The sequence below is a fragment of the Typopeltis vanoorti genome, chromosome 2 (genome assembly GCF_054136105.1).
Source record: "Typopeltis vanoorti isolate ZY-2024b chromosome 2, IOZ_Tvanoo_1.0, whole genome shotgun sequence".
Taxonomy (NCBI): Eukaryota; Metazoa; Arthropoda; class Arachnida; order Uropygi; family Thelyphonidae; genus Typopeltis; species Typopeltis vanoorti.
Window position 1 is genome coordinate 134,044,719 of NC_143550.1, and position 23,686 is coordinate 134,068,404.

At 34.6% G+C, this 23,686-nt stretch overlaps 1 protein-coding gene across 1 annotated transcript in view; it reads left to right on the forward strand.

Moving 5' to 3' along the window:
* LRP1 (LDL receptor protein 1) overlaps positions 1-23,686 on the forward strand; it is a 1,646,373-nt gene that overhangs the window by 640,911 nt on the left and 981,776 nt on the right. The window contains exon 41 of the mRNA XM_090402369.1: positions 5,219-5,497. Within this exon, the coding sequence (XP_090258495.1) occupies positions 5,219-5,497 (279 nt within the window). The remainder of the gene's footprint in view (positions 1-5,218; positions 5,498-23,686) is intronic.

Below are 23,686 nucleotides of genomic sequence, written 5' to 3' on the forward strand. Positions count from 1 at the left end.
AAACCTTTGCATAAAAAAATACTTGTACCATAATAGTATAACTAGATTACACTTACACACTGTAAAAGAAATCATTAAAGTAATAAACTTTAATTCCCATTTATTTTAACCTGAAATTTACAAATTGTCATCATCATCAGCAGGCGGAAGGCTGCTGGTAAGTACAATGTATCAACAGTGGATCATCATTATCATGAAATTCGTGATATGTACTCTCGGGAGGGGGGGGGGTGTTAAAGGATAATAGTCATAGTAGTACTACATGAAAAAGTTATACCATTACTAACTATCCTATCAGTAATTTTCCTCCAAATTAATCTGTTATCTTTCAAGATATCTCTACATCTTGGTCTTCCTCTGAGTCTTTTTCCTGTCAAAGAACACTTGTTTTGCTAGTCTTTCATCTCCTATGTTAATTAAGTTACTAGACCACCTGAGATTAGCTCTACTGGAGTCTCTTCAGGACTGAGTCAACTCGTGGTAAAGTTGCCTTAGTTCTGAAGAGACTTCAGGTGCAAACTTTGTTTGCTTACACTTGGATAAAGGATTAAACTAAATTTATTATAGTCTAACCAAGTGGGAAAAAACTTCCAACTATTAACTTTATCCAAATCACAAATTCATCAAGCTGCTGAATATAATCTCACATTTTGGATATGCTTATATTCAGCAGCTTGATGAATTTGTGATTTGTTATCACAATTGTTATCTCACTTCAAAGAAAGAGTTGTTAGACTAATAATGATCCACCTGATTACTTAACTTGACATGATTAACTCATATAATCTTCTTCTTCTGCAGCTTCTCCCACTTAAGTGGGGTCACTGTTTATAATGAGTCTCCTCCACACCTTCCTGTCTTGGGCTGTCACCACATCCAAGTTCTTCATCCTCAAGTCCTCTTCTACCAGCTCCCTCCATCTCTTCTTTGACCGCCCACGCTTCCGCCTTCCTTGCATATCCATCTGCATGACTCTTCTTCCCACATATTCGTCCTCCCTCCTCATCACATGACCAAACCATCTCAACCTTGCCTCCTGTATTTTCGCTCCTAAGTTTGTAACTTTCACTGTTCCCCTGACATAGTAATTTCTCAGATGATCCTTTCTGGTCACACCCACATCCACCTAAGCATTCTCATCTCTGCTACTTCCATCCTGCTGATGTTATTTTTCCTCAGGGCCACAGTTTCTATAGCATATGTATAGCTGGCCTCACTACTGTCCTATAGATTTTGCCTTTCAGATTGATCGGCACCCTCTTATCGCATAACACTCCAGCCATCTCCCTCCAGTTCCTCCAACCCGCTTGTATCCTGCATCCCACTTCCTTCTCAGCTCCTCCATCTTCTTCCACTGTTGACCCTAAGTATCTAAAGTCTCTCACCTTCCTGATGACATTTCCTTCCAGCTCCAGATCTGTCTCCTGTCTGCCATCCACTGTGCAACACATATACTCTGTCTTACTTCTGCTCAGTCTCATACCTCTCTTTTCCAGTACTTTTCTCCATCTTTCCAGTTTAGTTCCCGCTTCTTCTCTTGAATCTACACACAGCAAGATATCTTCATACAACATTGTCCAAGGCGCATCTTCTCTCACCTCCTCTGTTACCACCTCCATCACAATATTAAACAGAAACGGACTTAATGCTGACCCTTGATGCAAGCCAACTGTTACTCGAAAATTTTCTGTCTGTCCCAGACAGGTCCGAACACTTGTCTTCACATTTCTGTACATTTCCCGCAACAACCTGACATATTTCTCCGGCACCTTCTTCTCCCTCAGACACCTCCAGACTTCTTGCCTTGGCACTCTATCGTATGCTTTCTCCAGATCAATAAATGCCAGATGTAGCTCCCTTTGTTTCTCTTGATACTTTTCCATCATCTGCCGTAACCCAAAGATAGCATCTATTGTTGATCTACCAGGCATGAAGCCAAATTGTTCCTTTGCAATCTCCACCTCCTTCCTCAATCTACCATCAAGAACCCTTTCTAGGATCTTCATTGTGTGGGACATCAACTTTTTTCCTCTGTAATTTTTACAGCCTTGTGCATCCCCTTTACCCTTGTAGATGGGGACAAGAGTACTCTCCCTCCATTCCTCGGGTATATTTTCCTGTTGGCAAACTTTCATTAACAGGTCCCACAGCAAGGTCAATTCCCTCTTCCCCCAGTGCTTCCATGCCTCCACTGGAATTCTATCAGGTCCCCACCGATTTTCCATTCCTCATCCTCTTCATGGTCTCCGTCACTGCCACTCTACTGATGTTCTGCACTATCCCCTCAGAAGGCTGCCCATATCCTCTGTGACTCCTTGCATTTTCCTCATTCAAAAGTCCCTCAAAGTATATTTTCCATCTGTTTCTTATGTCCACATCCCTCCATAATACTCTTCCTTCAGCGTCTTTGATCTGCCTCACATGTAAGATGTCCTTTGCTGTTTTATTTCTACATTTTGCCAGTCGGTAAATTTTTCTCTGTCCTTCCTTTGTTTCTAATTGATCATACAGATCTTGATATGCCATGGCCTTTGCCTGTGTCACAACTCTCTTGGCTTCTTGCTTTCTCTCTCTCTCTGTACACCTCTCTGTCCTCTTCCACCCTTGACTCATCCCACTTCTGCTTTGCCTTCCTCTTAGCTGTCACTGCTTCTTGTACATTATTATTCCACCACCAACCCTCCTTCTGCTCTCTAATCTTTCCAGATGTCTCACCAAGCACCTCAATTGCACAGCTCAGGATTACTTTTGAATTATGTTTCCACCAATCTTCTACACGTTTCCAGTCCATCCAAAATCCTCTCCAACACCCTCTCCCTAAAATGATTCCTCACACTCTTCTCTTTTAAGCGAAACCACTTAATTGTCTTCATCCCATGGCATCCAGAGGTTCTTATTTTCGATCTTATTTTAAGGTCTGCGCACAACAGTCGGTGTTGCTGTGCTACTTGATCTGTTGGAATTACTTTACAATTTGTCACAACCTTAAGATGTTTTCTTCTAGTCAAAATGTAGTCAATTTGGGAACTGTTGTTACCATTCCTAAATGTTATCAAATATTCTTCCCTCTTGTAGAAAAACGAGTTCACAATTGCCAGATCAAACGCTACTGCAAAGTCCACAACCCTCTCTCCTTCCTGGTTCATCATTCCCACTCCGTGGCCACCATGCACCCTTTCACAGTTTCTATTCTGTCTTCCTATGTGTCCGTTCAAGTCTCCTCCAACAATCACCATCTCATTTTCTTCCAATTCCCTCATTTCTTCATCTAACACGTTCCAGAACTCATCTTTCTCCTCTGCTGTACAACCAACTTGCGGAGCATATACACATAATACGACCACCCGCTCTTATCCAAGACCCAATTTCATTCGCATGATCCTGTCGTTCATGATAATAACCTTGTTAATTCTGTTATCTATTATCCATCTGATGACCATTGTTTCAATCCACATGCCTCATAGACATTCAGTTTCTTCTGTCTTATTTCTTAGATATTTCTACAGCCACTGTCAGTTGGACAGTCGTAGTTTTCTCACACTTTTATAAATCTTAAGATGCACAGTGGGTAGTCTCTGTCCCTTCATAGTTGTACCCCAAACTCAAGGGACTATTATATAAGGGTGTGCTGAAAAGCTATGATAATCACCATGAAGGAATTGAGGTAGAATCAAGCAACTTACACATTATCTACATATTCCCCACAAAGTGTTAAACGCTTGTTACAATGCTGCTGGATCATTTGCAATTCCTTGCATAAAAAGTCTTTGTCTTGTTGCACAAACCAGTCCTTAGCTACAGATATCACTTCATTATCTGTGGTAAATTTTTGTTCCTTTCAAGTGTTTCTTTAAATTTGGGAATAAGAAATAGTCAAATGTGCCAGATCTGGCAAATAGGGTAAGTGTGAGGCAGACATGAAAGTCCAAGTTGTATATTGTCTGTTGGATTTCATGAGCAGTATGAGCAGGTGCAATATGGCTCTGCTTAGTTTCCCACAGCATTTTTCCTTCAGTATCTCCTTCAATTTCTTCAGAGCAGTTGAATAAACTGCTGCTGTAACAGTTTCACCTTTTTTTTTTTTGAGATACTCTCTGTTGACTGTTGTTTGGTCTCAGGGTCATATAATGAAGCCAATTTTCATCAGCAGTCACAATACAAACCAAAAATGTGCACCTGATTTCTCAAAATGACCCAAAATCCTTTGAGATGACAGCACACGTTCTCTCTTTTGGTCGGCATTCAAACATTTGGGGACCTACTTTGTAAAGAGTTTCTGCATCCCCAAATGGTAATGACTCCAACTTGTTCCCTGGATATCTCTAGAGCCTTTACAATGTTTTTGGCTGGTATTCGTCTATTGTTAAAGATCATGGCATACATCTCATCAATGTTTTCAGGTATATCATCTGAAATTATACACCTTGGTGAAGCTTAGTTGCAGACTTTTCTTGCAACACAAAAAACTTGATGATGATGGCTGACACTTGTCTGTGAATTTGAATTTCTTCAAAACATCTGACATGTCTTCTAATATATCCTATACGATTTGATGAAACATGGGGGGGTTAAAGGGTTTTAAGAGATATGTTCTTTCTTGTGGTTATATCAGTTGCTTTAATATCATTTTTGTTCTAGGTGTTTATCAGAACTTTGCAAGCCTCCCCTCGTGTGTGTCACGATATGAACCCAAAAGTAAGTGTGTGTCCTCTATTAATGTCATCTGAAACAAAATCCCTTCACATGTGTTTCTTAAAGAGTACAAACAGGAGATCATTGAATCCACTATTAACAGTTTGAATCTTTTTCCTAACTTTTTATGTCCATTTGCAGTGCTAGTGTACAGTAGTCATATAACTTTTTTTTGCATGGGATTACCATTAAAATATCCACTGTTAACAGTTTGAACCTAACTTTTTATGTCCATTTGCAGTGCTGGTGTACAGTAGTCATATTACTTTTTGTGCATGGGATTACCATTAAAATATTATAAGATATGAAAACATGATTTTCCATATATTTAAACAAAATATAAAAAAATCATTCTTTATAGTATAGAACGTATTTTGATGTTGTAAGGTCTGCAGTTTGACACTCTGCAGAGAAGTATTAAAAATAAATTAAGCTACCAATAGTAATTTATGAAATGTAATGCATGTATTGCATATTATACTACAATTATGCTACATTAACTTTTGAGTGTTAATATGTTTTCTAGCTATCTGTTCTGGAGTGATCGGGGCTCGCCTCCTAAAATAGAAAGGGCATTATTGGATGGAGGTCAGAGGAAGATATTTGTTAATGCATCCATCCAGTGGGTAAATGATTTGGCCTTGGATTATAAAGAAAATAAATTGTATTGGTGTGATTCTCGGACTGATACAATAGAAAGGATCAATATTGATGGAACTGAAAGAGAAATGGTTATAGGGGAAGGAATTTTAGAGAATCCTTTCACGCTTACTCTGTTTGGAGATTTTCTCTTTTGGGCTGATACGTAAGTATTTAGCATTATTACTTTATTAGAAAATGAAACTGTCCTTTCCTCTCCTCCTATTATGTATTTTTTCTGTGACATGTAAGGAATATCTAACTTTTATTTTATAGTTATTTTCTCAGCCTCATATTTTCATACTCTGCTCATATTATTTCTTTCATGAGGTAAGAAAGTGAGTTTTTACAACTCAAATCAATGTTTTAATTATGGTGGAAGAGTTTCAGATTAACAGGATATTTTTAATTGCTATACATTGAATCAATAGTTATATATGTGTAATAAAGGAAGGTCTTGAAATTATTTTCATTTGATAAAATATTCATTAATTATGCATACTTTTAGCCTCAAAAAAAGTTTTTCTTTCTTTCTTAAAGCATAGAAATTGTTATATGAGAAAATGTTTGTATTAAGCACATTTCTTCAGATGCCATTAGATGTTTGTTTATTATAATAATTCAGATATAGCTATTCATTTTTGTTTATTATTGTTAATGCATTCAGTCAGGGCCATTTCGTGGGTTTACGCCGCCTGGTTGCAAAATTTTTGTGCCTCCCCTTTCACTAAAAATTAAAAGATCCTGAAGCAGAATAACATGTTACAAATCATTTTATCATACCTGCACATTAAGAGGAATGTATATTAAAATAAAGAAAAAACACAAATAGTAAAAAAAAAAAAAAAAAAAAAAAAAAAAAAAAAAAAAAAAACTTATTTTTATTCATTTCCTACTGAGATGTTCGTCTGGTTTTCATTACAGAAAAATCTTTTATATCTTCTAAATCTAAATTGCTACGTATTTCATTTTCTATACTTAATATGAATACATTTTTTAATCTTTCTTGTGACATACTCGATTGTAAGTGATTTTTATTAATTTTAATTTTGAAAAGGATCTTTCTCCAGAAGCAACTGTTAATGGTATTGTTAAAAAAATATGTAAAGCTATTAAATTTGGAAATAACATTGTTAAATTATTTTCAAATATAAATTGCAAAATATCTAAACATGTCATTTGTGGTTTTAAATAATCTTTAATAGTATCTAATTCATCGCATAAATCTAGGACATTTATATCAGTTTCTTTTCTGGTATCATTAGATAATTTATTTTGTAGATCTAGACAATATTTCATTCTTGTTTCTTTCGGAATGTTTGATAAACTGGGGATGTCACAAAGAAAGCCAAAATTATCATTATGTAATTTCATTATTACATGCACACACACGGCACATTCTCTATTTTGCTCCTAGAATGTTTGTTTGGTGTGCTGAGAACAGTAATTAAAGTAAGTTGTGTTGAAGCTCATACCATTTATTTAACTACCCACCGACTCTGTCCCTCAATGAAATCTCTCACATTCGAAGTTTAGAAATATGCACAAACGGTGGATTATTCATTCCCTATTTTTTATGAATGTGTTCAATTATACCGCCCCTAAACTGTGCTGCCCAGGTTCATTACACCTTTTGGACTCCAGTACAAACGGGCCTACATTCAGTGTACAGATGGTGTACAATCTAACACAAGACAACCATTTGCTTTTCATTTATTTCTTCCTGACTTCCATATAGATTAGCAACAAGGAAATGTCTTATTCAAATTTGTCTTAAATTAATGCATTAATAATCTTTTTTTGTTATTTTTTTTCAATCCCTTTCAAGGCTCTGATAAGCAGATTAAAAGTCAAACACTAGTGATGGATTTCAATTACCATCCAAAGGCATTCACAAATATCAATTATACCTAGGAATTGGAATCTAGCATGTAGACTGAAGTACAGAGATACTATTCACTCATCCAACTATTAGCATTGCTAAGATATTATTGTACTAATTGTGAGAATTAGCTAAGTTGGGAATAAAATTGAAATCAATTTGTTTTGAATTGACTATAAATTTATAATCTGTGTTCATGCAATTAAAGGAGGAAGGCTGCTCTATACAACAGAAATGGTCATAATATGAGAGAGAAAAAAAGCTTATTCTACAAGTTTCAAGTTGGATTTTACTTGGATTTAACTAGTTACCATCTAGTTACGTGAATGGTGACTAGCTGCTGCACTTCAAATAGTTTTATATAGGTTTTCTGGAAAGCAGAGGAATAGAACGATTCCACTGCTTTTCAGAAAACATGAAATATCTAAGAGTATGATTTTGAACAGTTCCACGAAGTACCTGAAAATATATAAAGTGTGAACAACAAAACATTCTTTTGTTGTTCACACTCCTTTTCTTCTTCTTCTTCAGTATGCATGCTGTTCTTCTAGTTGAAAGAGATCATTCTTGTTTACCTGTTCTGAATGGGAATTGAGCAAGTTTCTCACATCTTCATTATCCAGTTCATTAAATGCAAGTTATTTTCCAATTGTACTGATTTCTTCAGTAATGTTAGATCTTGGATTTTGCACAAGATAAACTAACATAGGCTTGAGTTTAAAGTCGCCTTCTGCACCGCCTCCTAATAAAAGACAATCTTTAGATACTTTGTATCCTAGTTGAGATAGTTCAGTTTTAGCTAGTAAAGTTTTTGTTAGCATATGCTTCCAAAATAGACCAGTTTCGTTGACATTGAATATTTACTGATCGTCATAATCACCTTCCTGAATTATCCTTTGCAATTCTTCAGGAAACTTGGTTGCAGAATCTTTATCAGCACTACCAGATTCCCCAGTTATTCTTATGTTATGCAGTCCAGTTCGATTTTTAAAGTGGTCAAACCATCCTAAACTCGCAGTAAAGCTTTCACATTCCTCTTGAAATTTGGTCTCTTTCAATGAGGTAAAAATATAGAGAGCTTTTGCCTGAATATTTCCTGTACTAAGAGGTATTCTTTTTTGGTTATATCCAGAGTGATAGGAGATGCTTCATCTCGATTATTAAATGGCTTCTATTTCGTGTGATCTGCTTACTTAAAGAAGCAGTAGCAACTTTTCCTTGTTCTTTGTATTCTTTGCTCTTATTTAATATAGTCCAAACTGTAGACTCACTGTATCCCGGGTGTCGCACAGTCATGGTATTACTAGCACTATTTTCATATCTCTTAATGACTTCCTGCTTTTCCGCTCACTGCAGATTGGTGACAAAAAATTTCACGTAACGTAAAATCTTGCACAACATAAAAAAATCGATTAACTGATTAATCACTTGCTTAAAATGGGAAATAGTATCATTTCAATTAATTGTGCTAACTGATTATTGTGCATATTGAATCTGTGTTAAAGGTTTTCCTGTACATGTGTATGAACAAAATAAGCTACCTAACAGTACACATAAGTAAGCTGTAGTATAACTGCTTGGTTAACCATTTAAAATGGCTTGACCTCTGGTGAGGTCAAGAAAGAGGAACATTAAAAAATCTGAATAAAATAAAATATTAATCATATTTATATAATAAAAATATGATAAAATACAATGCAAAAGATAGACAAACTTTTTTTGTCATTCTAATCTCATCCACATCAGTTGACCTCTCCGGTCCTGTCATGTTATCTTTAGGTTCTGTCCACTGATAAGGGTATGGGTGTCTTGTATAGGGATTCTACCATCATGTCCTTCTGAATGCTCTATAGGTTTCAGCTGGTTCTTTCAGACTCTTGGAATTGTTAATCCATCATTCTTGTTGAGATTAGGATGATGAGTCAGCATCTTACAAGCTTCCTTGAATTTTTTTTTCAAACCATTATGAAAAATTATGGACACAACTACCATGTTGGAACAAAATTTGGTTTAATATAAACCAAAATGAACCTGACGTTTCAACCTTCATATCAAGGTCATCATCTGGAGCATACACATATATACAAAGAAACAAGCTGCACTACAATTTACATGATTTCTAAAGTTACTGACCAACCGTTACAACAATTATTGGCATGATCTCTGGTGGGGAAAAAAAAAAACTTTACTACATCAAAGCTAAAGTCCTATTATTATTATTATCTATTAGGTTACAAAATTAAATTGGGCTGGAGAGCAACATGTTTATATATATAAAACTATGTAAGTATACATATAAATTCCAACCAACTGTTATGAAATAGTTTCCAATAAAAGCTGAAAATTGCTTCAAGTCCTAAAGTCAGGGTATGCTGGAAACTAAGTAGGCTGAATATTTGCCATCCAAATTCTTGGAATTTTTATGCCGCCATTATTGTTGAGTTAGGGTGGTTAATCAGAATTTCACAGGCTTCTTTAAATTTTCCCTTATATCAGGTTTTTGTATGATGTAAAGAGCAGGTACTTTTCCAATCAATTTGGTGTAAGGTGTTGAGAGCATGATCTGAACGGCCTGCTTCACCAACATTGTTATATTTAATGTCTTTTGTGCTCTTTTTTACATATAGGATTGTACGTCCAGTTTCACCAATATACAGTAACTTACAGGTGCAGTAGATGCAATAAACTCCAGGATGTGCCAATGGAAAGAGAGGATCCTTAGAGGAGTTGAATATGTTTTTTAAATTTATAATGGGGGTAGGATTCTAATGATTTTTTCTGATAACCCTTTGAAGTATGGGATAGCTATGGTTTTATTGTAATCTATATTCTTTTTTGATGAAGTTTCATGAAGAACTTTATTAATAGTATTTTTGTTGTACCCATTGTTTATAAATGTATTGCTAATAATCTTTAATTCTTGTTTAAGAGCTTGTTCATTAGCCCAAATTGTTATAGCTCTGTTTTTAAGGATGTTGATGACTCCAAATTTTTGCCAAGGGTGGTGATATGAGTTAGCATGTATATATTATCCAGTAAGTGTTGGTTTGCGGTTAACAGATCACACTCTCAACACCCTATACCAAATTGATTGGAAAAGTACCTGCTCTTTACATCGTACAAAAACCTGGTATGAACAAAAATTTAAAGAAACCTGTGAAATTCTGATTAACCACCCTAATCTCAACAATAATGGTGACATAAAAATTCCAAGAATTTGGATGGCACATATTCAGCCTACTTAGTTTCCAGCATACCCTGACTTTAGGACTTGAAGCAATTTTCAACTTTTATTGGAAACTATTCCATGCCAGTTGGTTGGAATTTATATTATACTTCTATAGTTTATATATAAACAAACTATATATATATTTTCCCCCCCACCAGAGGTCAGGCCAATCATTGTTGTAACAGTTGGTCAGTAACTTTAGCAAACCATGTAGATTATAGTGCAGCTTGTTTATTTGTATATATGTGTATGCTCCAGATGATGACCGTGATATGAAGGTTGAAACGTCGACTGTTCATTTTGGTTTATATTAAACTAAACTTTTGCTCTAACACGATAGTTGTCTCCATAATTTTTCATAATGTATTCTGATCACCTTGTAAGCATGAAGGAAAGGATTCTTTCAAACAAAGTTTTGCAATGGTGTGGTATGGCTTTAGTACTCTCAAATAACAATTTGCCCTATGGTGGAGGCACTGAAGAATAAATATGAAATTATTAACAAACCTTTATAAAGAATGGCTACAACAAAAAAACAATTCATAAGATTCTCCACAATAATACTATGAAAGGGGGAAAAAATTACGAGAATGTCATATCCATATCAACAATAGGGAATAACTGAGAAATATTGATAGACCTACATAAATGTAATATTAAGGCAACATTTAAACCTCCTTCAAAATTAAAAAGCACACTTAGCTTATTCAAAGATCCCCTTTCCTACCTTGCCCAACAGGGGGTTTACAAATTCCATCCCCCCACCACCACATAAAGTAAACAGGACATGCACTTTCAGTAAGAAAATATGAATACAGACACCATATTAAATTCCTTCACTATGGTAAAACAGGCCATTCTGACCATGCACTCCCAACTTGTCACTGAGTTAATTCAAAAGGTACCAAGACCGCACCAAAACTTAGTTTGAAAGAAAATTCCATGAAGCTTGTGAGATGCTGATTCATCATCCTAATCTCAACACAGATAACAAATTAACATTCCAAGAGTCTGCACCCATATAGCATTTGGACAAACATGGTGGCAGAATCCCAACACAAAAAACCCCTATCAGTCAACAAAACCTAAAGATAACAGGGCTGTAGAAGTCAATCAATGTGGTTCCACTTTTAATAATTTTTTTTGTCTGTATTTTATTTTATTATACATTTTTATTATATAAAAATAAATATTTTTTATTTTATTCAGTGTTTTTTAACTCTTTCCCCTCTTTCTTTCCTTCGCCAGCAGTCAGGCTATTGCAAACAGTTAACATATCAGTTATGCTATAGCTTATATATATTGTTATGTAGCTTGTGTTTTGTTGTATTTTTTATATATTCCTGATGATGACCTTGATCTAGAGGTTAAAAAGTCATGTTGTTTTTGTTAATTGTAAATAAAGTAATTGTTCCAACACATGCATTTTTGTTTTCCATGTTCCTACCTATTTTAAGTATTTATTTATGTTTATTTTTTATATCACTCTCACTCATACCAAATCAATGCAATGTGTGTGTGTAGACTAGTTTTGTTTCTTTATTACTGATTTTCACACTGAAAATTTTCACACTGTTATCTACATTTGTATATAGTAGAAATGCTGAGCTGAACATCTCAAATTTTGATATCATGTTTAAATGCAACTTTCTCCTTATAATCGTCATACATTAAACTATCTTTCTCTAACTCCTTTAATTTCTATTTTAACAATTGAACTGGAGTGGTGAGCATCTTAGCACACTGTTGAATTTTCTGTTTTACCTTTTCATGCTAAAATGCTAATCAGGTATTATCTTTAAGAAATACTAGTAATTATTTCAGACTCGAGTGTTCAACTCAATAGAAAAAAATGCCTAAAATAATCTTGCTGAAATCAGAAATTATGTTAAGTATATCAAAGAAAATGATTTTTAATTAGTGATTTATTATTATTATCATCATCATCATCATCATCAACACACCTCCACGGAGTCAAGAAACTCAGCATGGGAGGTCCAACTCTCATATGCACAGCTCATCATACCTCAACTTCACAGTCATTCACTGTCCCTGCACTCACTAATACTCAGGCAGTGCATTCCAATCCCCCACCACTCTCCATGCAAAAAATATACTCCTAATCTGTTTGCTCATACTCCTCTTATATAGCTTCCAGGGATCTAGACCCTCTAGATCTTGTATCTAGACCCTCTGCAACATCTCATCATCCTTTTGAAAAAAGGATGGTGATCAAATATGTGCACAGTAATCCATATGCAGCCCGATCAAAACATCCTTACTTCTACGTGTCAGTGTTCTCTGCATCATTCTGTAAAAGCTGTGGTTATGCATTCAGTATTCTTGTCAGCTGTACCTTTTGTTATACTATGTACTTCCACCACCCTGCTTTGTCTTTGCTTTCTCTTTACTTAACTATCATTAATGGTCAACTGCCCAAAGCTATGAACTGCCGCCATAGATTTATTTCTACTATATCTTACCCTCCATGCTCTATAGTCTAACAAATTTGTTTAATGACTGCACCAGTTAGACTATATATTGAGTGCGAGATTATAAGATCTTAAACCAAAGACAAAGCAGATATCATCATATTCCATGCTTAAAATTATTCTTACTCTAAATTAGTTGTGTCATAAATATAAGTCATATAAACTTCTCTTATGCTAGTTAGAATTTTTTTAGGATAGTGCGTTGAAAGAATAAGTCCAGTATGTTGTTTACAAATCATTTAATTGACACCTTTTTGTCCTTTCCAAAACTTTTCTTGACTGAAGCTGGAATCAAAGATATCTATTAATAATGTCAGCATAATGCTTGATATTATACCATTTCTTGCATTTGAAAGAATAACTGGCAAGTGCATTTATGCACTCATACATCAGAGCATAAGCTATCGAACCACTCAATGATTTTCATCAGTTATTTCTTCATAAACAGCTGTATGCCCATTCTTCCTTTCTACTTTCATAATTAGAAAACTGTCTACAAAATGTAAATATCATTGATTTCACTGACATATGCAAAAATATTTTAAAAAGTCACAAGTTGAAATACAATGTTCCAACTATTTATAAGAAGTTTGACTTATCATATGGCATGTAATCCATATCCAAAGTAATAGTTTATATTGAATGCAGTGTTTATATTTATAATTCTGAGAAAATACCAAATAATGAATATCATCAGGTTACTTCAAAATTACATTTTGGACAATTGTACAGTGAATAATAGCAAATTAATATGAAAATGGAATCCGTCAATCATAATTATATTTTCTCTATCATCATATGTCAAGTAAGTGATGGTAAATACTTCAGTTCCAAATTCCCCTCCCCTTTTCCAGTGTTGATAAACTGCCACTACGAAGGTTCATCAGATGATGTACAATCTCCTTTAAAACATGTATTATTTGCAGTCATTATAATTATAGACAAACTTTACACTTTAAAGTTTGTTCTTATAAGTTGTGTCATAGTTGAATTATCATAAATAAAATCATATTTTCTCTTTACTGCAGTGGTTAAAATTAAATTTATCTTCCTATATTTAATACTGTCATTGTTGTGTGCAAGTACATTTAGATGCGTAAAAGAGTAGATAGAAGAGTAAAAAATACTTCAATTTTTATTATAATCAGTGTTATACCTTCTGGTTAATTATTTCCCATTAAAAGGAGGAAGGAAAAAAGAATGAAATTAACATTTATGTAAATTTCAGTTTTATTACTTTTGCCAGTTTAGAAGGGCTGCAAACAGATGTTCTTTTGGCATTACTCATTTGTTATACTGCAGATTAATTCACAACAGCAGAGGAACAAAATAAATGTATTTATTTAGCCGTGTATATTTTGTTGGATTTATTATTATTAAGATAACTTAATAATAATATACTACCTGCACCAGCTGTCATATTTTATTTATTTATTTATTTTTAATGTTGTTGTTACCACCCACAAAAGGGTTATTACTAAACCTATAATATATTTACCATGGGTGAGCTAAGGATTTTTTAAAAATATTTTTATCAATTATATATACACACACACACACACACACACACACACACACACACACACACACACACACACCCTCTGTCCAAAAAGAAACTGAACTTTTCGAAAATAGAAGAACCTAGTGGCGCGACCTGTTGTATCTTTTTGTTGTCAAAAGTGCAACCTTCCTTAGTGTTGTGTCAACTGTTTATGACATTGTTTCATTAGAAGCCAAGTTATAGTGCCAAGAGTGACAGTGTGTTTTGATGAACGGTCGGAAAATGAGTTTCAAACAGAGAGCTGCGATTGACTTTTGTAACACAAAAGTCAATCGCAGTCAACTTTTACCAAGAGTCAACTTGGTAAAAGTTTTACCGAAACGTATCAAATGCTTCAAAAAGCATAGAGTGATGAATGTTTATCCCTTACTCATGTTTACGAGTGGTTTAAGCGATTTCAAAGTGGTTGTGAGATGCTTGAGGACGATGAAAAGCCGGGCTGTCCAGAAACTGGACTGAGCGAAGTTAACATCCAAAAAGTGCGTGATTTCATCAAAGAAAACCCGAAATCTTCTGTGAGATTGATTGAAGATGTGACCAACGGTGAGTTTTATCTTAAGTTTTGAAGCGATTAAGAGCGAGAAATCGTCACGTATGGCATGAATATCATGATGACTGACCGTTTGTCAAAACACACTGTCACTCTTGCTACTATAACTCAGCTTCTAATGAAATTCATGTCATAAACAGTAGATACAACACTAATGAAGGTTGCCTCTTTCGACAACAAAAAGATGCAACTAGGTAGTGCCACTAGTTTCTTCTATTTTTGAAAAGTTCAGTTTCTTTTTGGACAGAAGGTATATATACATTTTTTTTATTTTTGTTTTAACAAGACAACTTTTTCACCACTTCAGGCCTCCAATAAGTCAGGCAGTGGTGTCTAGGAAGTGGAGGCTGTTGTCGTTTTCCTCTTCTAAGATAAACTGGATCCTGAGATGTTGATTGTTTAGATATATTAAGAAAATGTTGGGAGTGTCCAGGTCATGTAGCCACATGGAGAAAACATCATCTATGTATCATTGTCAAACAGTTTATGTGGGGCAGAGTTTAAGGCTTTTTCTTCAAAGGTCTTCATGAAGATGTTGGACAGGGGTGGAGAAACAATGGCTGAGTGGCTAAATAAATTTCTTATTTATGTTCCTTTCGTAGCATTGTGAATTAAGTTACAAAAGCCATCTGGTGACATTACTGCTACCAGCTTACTGTTCAAGTGCAGGTTTTTAGCACAAAAAATTTTTTTATTCCTCTTATTGGTATATTTCCAGTAATTAAAATTGTCATTCCCCAAATTTGTTATATATGGTTGAAAATTATGAAAAGAAATTAAAAGTGATCTGAATTCATCATGTTAATTTAATAATATAAATTATTATATTATTAATTAAAAAGCAATTATTTTGGCAAAGGCCCTTTACCACAACTAGCTAAAATAGAGATAATTAAATGAGATTTATGTAACTAAGGTAGATTATTAATTTGACATACCTGTGTGCGTTTTTTGAAGGTAAAGGAAGTATATAACTTGATACAAGACTTGGTCAGAGTTGAGACAACATATAGTTTGAAGTGCTGAAGAAGTGCATCTTGAGAACTTCTTCAGATTATATTCAGATAATGTCTTCACACTAACAACAAACTACAAAATTTACTAAAACACAGAACCAAGGTAGCTCAGACTGATATCTTACAATGTCGTAATGTTATTTATAAGTTTAACTGTCATTCAGAATGCAATACCTTGGTATGTTGGATATGCCATCATTCCATAAAGTCATGCTTAATCAAACATTATCGAGATTGTAATATTCCTATACCAGATAACTTGCTTTCCACCACAAAGGACAAACACAAACATACCAGCAATAACAAAAATCCCATCACAGAGATATCCTTACATACAACACAGTCTAAACACAGTTATAGATTTCGAAGAAAATGAAACCATATTATTGGAAGTTTTGTCACTTAGTTATGCTATAAATTAAAGATACTAAGAAATTTTATACTTGGCTTAATCCTTTATTCAAGTGTAAGCAAACAAAGTTTGTGCCTGAAGTATTTTCAGGACTGGGGCAACTCGTATAAAAAAGCTAATAACTTCACATCACTTGCCTTAGTATCCCATAATGCAAAGCGCATATCCTTATGGGTATGTATAATGCTATGCATTAAGGGAAGGATCACTACCCAGACCAGTTTTGATCTTTATTGAGGTTACAGTAATGCAGAAGTCAATGTTGTTATGAAACCAAATTATGTTGTTCTGAATCTCTAGTGATAAGAATCACTCAATAAGCCATAAGCACAAAAAAACCCTATCTCATAGCTATTAACGAGAATAAATTACTCTCCACTATTCTCAAGCCAGCCAAACTCAAACCACTCAAACTTCTATTAATACACTGTTTCATGAAATCCACATGGTTCACTCATAGTTAGCTTTATACAATCTACATATGATGAGATTTTAAACAAATAGGCAGCACCTGTCATGTTGCTGGCTTGCCATGTATATAATAGGTTTTTTGTTCTTTGTATTCTCTATTTTCAGTTCTGTTAAATTCATACTTTGCATAATTCATTTTTATTGGTTCTATTCACTTATATTATTTAATACTTTGTGTGGGCACACACACACACACACACACACACACACACACACACACACACACACACACACACACACACACACACACATTTATATTATTTATTTATATCAACCACAATGGTGGTTGAACCATGGACTGCATTGCCTGATACAGTGGTGAGAGCACAAGCAGTTAATGAGTTCAAGGAGTGGTATGATACTCTGTGTTTTCTAGGATGGGCCTCCCATAATGAATCTTGTGACTCCATGCAGGTCCTGAATCATCATAATAATAATAATATTCATTTGTTTTTATTCACATTTTTTGGCTGTCTGATGTATATTTCTGTACTCATTTACTGGTTTCTTATTTCTTATATTCAGCTTTTCTAATTATATACTGTTTCAGCTCTGCTCTGATCAAGTCTGTTATCAAATTATAAACCATTTTTACATTGAAGAAATGCATGCAGCTATGTCAAATCAGTAATTCTTTCTTAATTAAATAAATCTCATTAAATTATATCTCTTTTAGCCTAGTTGTGATAAAAGGGCTGCTTCATTGCCAAAATAGCTTTTCTTTATAATTTAATATGAAAACAGAATTTTTCACCACATATACATTTTAATTCAGATTTTGGAATTGTACACATCAGCTTTAACAATTTGCTAACACAAAAAAATCAATTTTTTTTTGTTTAAAGTAAATATATTTATATAAATTTATATTATCTTTACTGCACTTGTTAGGTTTGTATACATATTTTAAAGGAATAACAGTTTTCTTCTAATTACTTAACACCTTGCGGTGCTTTAGGGTCAAATCTGTATAACTGAGAGGAGACCTCCACATAGCCTTAAAAGGAATGCGGAGAACCGATCAGGGCTTCTGACCTAATGTCCAATCCTCACCTTCTTGTGGTGCACCCTGTTGGGTATCTACTTGGATACTTAACGAACGAGGATGGGCTGGCAATTTGGGATTTAGCCGACCAAATTGTATTTTTATTGGTTAAACCAAAATAAAAAATGATGGTACAACATGACAAAATTTCATTCTGGCTAGGCCGTCGCCCGGTTAAACAAGGGCCCCCCCATTGTTTTCACCAGAGAACCAGGGTGAACAGTGAAAAGTCAGCTACTGGAACAAATCTGAAAACAAACCCCAACTGAACATCACCAGAGTTAAAGATCGGTACTATCAATGTAAGAAGCCTGAATGGCTTCTTACGTTGATAGTACCGATTGAATACCGAATACGTTGTACGTTGAATATCGAGTATGATAGTATGTTGAATTCCGAGCTAGCTGAGGAATTAGATAAGTACCAGATCGACATAACAGGGGTGACTGAAACAAAAAAGACAAAAACTGGTGAGATCATTCTGAGCAATAAATACAAAATGCTATATTCAGGCAATAACAATCAAGGAAAAGAAGGAGTAGCCATAGTATTCAACACAAAATACGAGGCTAATCTTCTTCAATGGCAGTCAGTCTCAAGTAGAGTAATGTGGGCAAACATGAGAATGGGGAATTGGACAATGAGACTTATTTGTGCCTATGGTCCCACAGAAGGTTCTACTAAGGTAGACGTAGAGGAATTTTTTGAGGCTTTTAGAAAAAGCAACTGACACAATGAAAAAGGAAAAGTTGGTCCTTGTTGGGGATCTAAATATCAGAGTAGGAAATGAGTGTGAGACATACAAAAATATTTTGGGAAGATTTGGAGAAAAGAGCAAAGCTAATAATAATGGCAAATATCTGTTGGATTTCTGCTCAGGACATGGACTGGTTATTACTAACACCATGTTCCAACATAAAAATGTGCAGAAATTCACATGGAGAGAAGAGGCAAGGAATAAGAAAAGTCTCATTGACTATGTTATTGTTGTTGGTGATGTTTTCTCCCTGGTGCAGGACACCAGAGTGTACAGAGGATTTGAAATTGGAAGTGATCACTATTTATTCGGATAAAATTGAATTTCATATTGAAAAGAATACCATGTAAGAAAGTTTTAAAGCGAATAAAAGTTGTACAACTCTCAGATGTGAACTGTAGACTAAAATACACAAAGATTATTGAAGAAAAAATGAAAGAGTTTGAGAACAGGAATCAAACCTTGGAGATTCAGTGGTAAACTCTGAAGAAAACATTGATTGATTCTGCCAGAGAGGCATGTGGTGAGGTTGTCTGCAAGGATAAAAAAATTCAGAACATCCTGGTGGACACAGGACGTTAAAGAGGCAGTGAAGGAAAAGAAGAAAGCATATCAAAAAGTTCCTGTCAAATAAGTCAGCTTGTGCTCTTAGAGAATACAGAGACAAATGCAAGAATGCTAAACACTGTGTAAAACTAGCTAAACAAAAGTCATGGGAGGACTTTGGCAAGAATATAGAAAATAAATATCAGGAAGGTGGCAAAATATTCTGGAGGTTGTTGAAGAAGCTTAGGAATGGAGGAAAGAGTGCTGAAAGGAGTTAGAGATGATAAAGGTGACATGAAAAACAGGAGAAAAAGATATCCTTGAAGTATGGAGTAATTACTTTGAAAAACTGCTAAATGAAACAAGCAGTGATGACAGCACAGTGGTAAAAAACACTGACCAGGCATGCAGGCAGGAATACATATCCATACTTGAAGTAGAAAAAGCCATCAAAGTCTTACAGTGGCTGAACTGCATAGTTCAGAAAGCCTGGACAGAGGAACGAATTCCCGATGATTGGAGTAGAGCTCTCATAGTATCCATATATAAAAAGGGAAATAAAACTGAATGTGAGAATTACAGAGGTATTTCCCTACTGAGTGTTCCTAGCAAGATCTATGCAAGTATACTTGAGAAACGGTTGAGAAGAATTGTGGAAGAAAAGTTTGGTGAAGAACAAGCTAGATTCAGGCCAAATAGAGGCTGTCAGGATCAGATCTTCACTTTATGACAAATAGTCGAGAAAGCATGGGAATATAACAAAGATCTGTATTTAAGTTTTGTAGATCTAGAAAAGGCATATGACAAGGTGCCAAGAGAGAAGCTGTTCAATACGCTGCAGTTATATGGTGTCAATGGGGCATTATATCAGGCAATACTTAGTCTTTATTTGGATTGTAAGTCAGCAGATAGAATTGAAGGAAGTACAGGAAGATGGTTTAATGTTAAATCTGGTGTGAGACAAGGATGTACATTATCCCCTCTGTTATTCATTGTCTATATGGATCACATTATGAAGGAAAGTGGTATTAAACATGTTATCAAAATTGGAGATGTTAATGTCAGCTCTTTGCTTTATGTGGATGATGTTATACTTCTAAATAAATCCGCTACAAGTCTGCAAGTGTCTCTGAGTAAATTCAATAGCTGTTGTAATAGATATGGTATGAAGAGCAGCAATAAAAAGACAAAGACAATGAAAGTAGGCAGAATCATTGAAAATGTGAACTGTGTTGTGAATGGAGAACCTGTGGAACAAGTAAAACATTTCAGCTACTTAGGCACGATTTTTAGTGAAGATGGTAATTTAAATACAGAAATAGACAACAGAATCAGCAAAGCTGGTATGGTAGGAAGTCAATTGAATAAATTCATATGGAATAAGAGAGAAATTAGTCAGAACACTAAATTAGCTGTATACAAGACAGTGTTCAAACCAGTTTTAACTTATGGATCTGAGAGCTGGGTCAGAAGTAAAACACTTGACCAAAGACTAGAGATGGCAGATATGAGAGTACTGAGAAAGATTATAGGCATGAACAGATGGCATCAATGGCAATATCATATTAAAAACGAGGATATTAGGAAAGAACTTGACATTGTCAACATCCAAGAATGTGTTAGCAGAGCTAATCTCAGGTGGTATGGTCACTTAAACAGAATGGGCAAAGAAAGATTAGCAAAATAAGTGTTCTCTGCCAGGTTGTCAGCAAAACGACCCAGAGGAAGACCAAGACATAGGTGGATTGATACAGTACAAAGTGCCTTAGACGATAGAATTATAAGATCTGATAATGTTGGAGTCTCGACAAGTAACAGACTGATTTGGAGGAAAATTATAGATAGGAAGTTAGTAATGATGTAATTTTTTTCATGTAGTACTATCATATCCTGTACACTCCTTGAGGGTACATGGCAGGAATTTGATGATGATGATGACTTAACACCCTCTGATTTAGTTATTTATTATGTAACTCCTGCCCATGAAAGGTTATTTCATAAACCTATAGAACATGCGTACCATGTGTGAGCTAAGGATATTTTTCTGTTTTGATTTTATATATATATTTTTGTATTTTTTAATTATTTGTTACTTATTCTGGAAACTCTGCTCTAGAGACCAAACATGGAACCTTTTTTCAAGCCATTCCATGCCTTTAACCCCTTAACATACAAAGACGTCTGTGACATCTTTTGTTTATTGCACCAAAATATGTGAAACCAAAATTCAAAATTTTGGTTTCACATATAAATACAACCGTATATAGACGCTAGACAATCTCGTGCCTATTTTCTTTCAGCCGAGAAAAGTTGCCAATGGCATGTATCAGCTATTTCGTTTGTGTTTGCACAAATTCATTATTATTTGAAAAGTAATGATGAATTTGATCCAGCAAATCACCTTCACCCAAAAAATTGGCAGAAAAACGACTGCTTTCTGATTTTTAATTGGTAGGGGTTAATAAGCAGGGTAGTGGTCTCAAATTGAACAGTGCATTTCATCTCCCACTGAAAGACAACCACAAACACTCAATTCCATGATGGATTAAAATTATCAGCCTGTTGGTTGGAGAGCAGATATGCCAACCACTCAGCCAACCAGGCAGGCAATTTACTAGGGTAGTCTGAAAAGTTCTCCGCCTCGACCATAGATGGCAACACTATCGGCAAGAATTTTTTTTTCTAAGTTGGTACATCTGTCATAAACATCCATGTGAAATTGCAAGTCATTCTATCAAGTAGTTTGTTTTATGCAGCTGTTTGAAGCAAAGGTGTTGTCTGTATCCCTTGAAATGGATAAAATTGAGTATTGTGCGTTTATAAAATTCTTTGTAAGAGAAGGTTTAACACCAAAAGAAATTCATTCGAAGTTCATAAAAGTTTATGGGCAGTCTTCTCCTTCATTTTCGACAATTAATAGAAATGCTTCTATCTTTTAATGCTTATAAGCAGATAGAAGAATTTGGCTTAATTAGTGAAGCAAGCATGCAACTCAGAGATACAAAGAGAGAAGCAACGGTGCCAATAAAATCATAAGATAACAGACAAGAAATGATTACATTAACACATTGAAGAAATCCAGAAATACTTTGCAGTAAGTAATCCTAATACTGGAATTAAATGAGAATATAATCTTCAGGTCCATATTTTATTTATAGACTTTAGAAAAAAGCATAGAAATAGCATTTTTAGAGAGGACCTTTGGGGAGTATTAAATGAGCTAGGAATACCTCATAAGATAATATGCTTAATCAAAATTTGTACCACTGACAGCTGAAGCATAATATTAGCTAATGAAATTAGATCTGAACCTTTTGATTTTAGGACAGAATTGAACCAAGGAGGGTACCCTTTCATTCATTCTTTTTAATTTAGCTTTGGAAAAATGTATTCAAAAATATAAGATAACATGAATGTAACAATAATATTAGGATATGCAGATGATATATGTCTTGTTGGGGAAAATGCTCAAAACATTAGAATAACATTTAGACAAAACTGTTAAAAAATTAGGGTTACAAATCAACCAGGATAAAACTGAGTACCTACATGTATGTAGAAATCACAATCAAGCAGAAAATGACCAGTTTACTTTTGGTAATCTTAAATTTAAAAGTACCACCTTCACATGAAACTAAATGTTGAGAATTACAGAGGTATTTTCCTGCTGAGTGTTCCCAGTAAGATTTATGCAAGTATACTTGAGAGACTGTTGAGAAGGATTGTGGAATGAAAGCTTAGTGAAGAAGGTGGATTCAGGCAGAATAGAGGCTGTCAGGATCAGATTTTCACTCTATGACAAATAATTGAGAAATCATGGAAATATAACAAAGATCTGAAAAAAGCATACGAGAAGGTGCCAAAAGAAAAGCTGTTCAAAATGCTACAGTTATTATCATGTAAGTGGGGCACTATATAGAGTAATACTTATTCTATTTATGAGTTATAGAATACAGAGTATTATCAGTAGTTGTACACCGTAAATCAGCATTTAAAATTGAAGGAAGTACAGGAAGATAGTGTGATATATAATTAGGTGTAAAACAAGGGTGCACATTCTGTATGCTGTTATTCATATTTGTATGGATCACATAATGAAGGAACGTTGCATTAAACCTGATATCAAAACTGGAGATGTTAATCTTAGTTCACTCTATTCAGACTAGCAGGATTCCCTAAATAAATTGAATAACCACTGTAATAAATTTGGTATGAAAATCAGCAATAAAAAGACAAAGATAATGATAATAGGCAGGAACATCAATGCAGCCAATTTGGAGAAACTATAGAACAAGTAAAATATTTCAGCTATTTAGCACAATTTTGAGTGAAGATGACAAATTAAATATGAAAATAGACATCAGAGTTGGTAACACTAGTATGGGAAGCAGTCA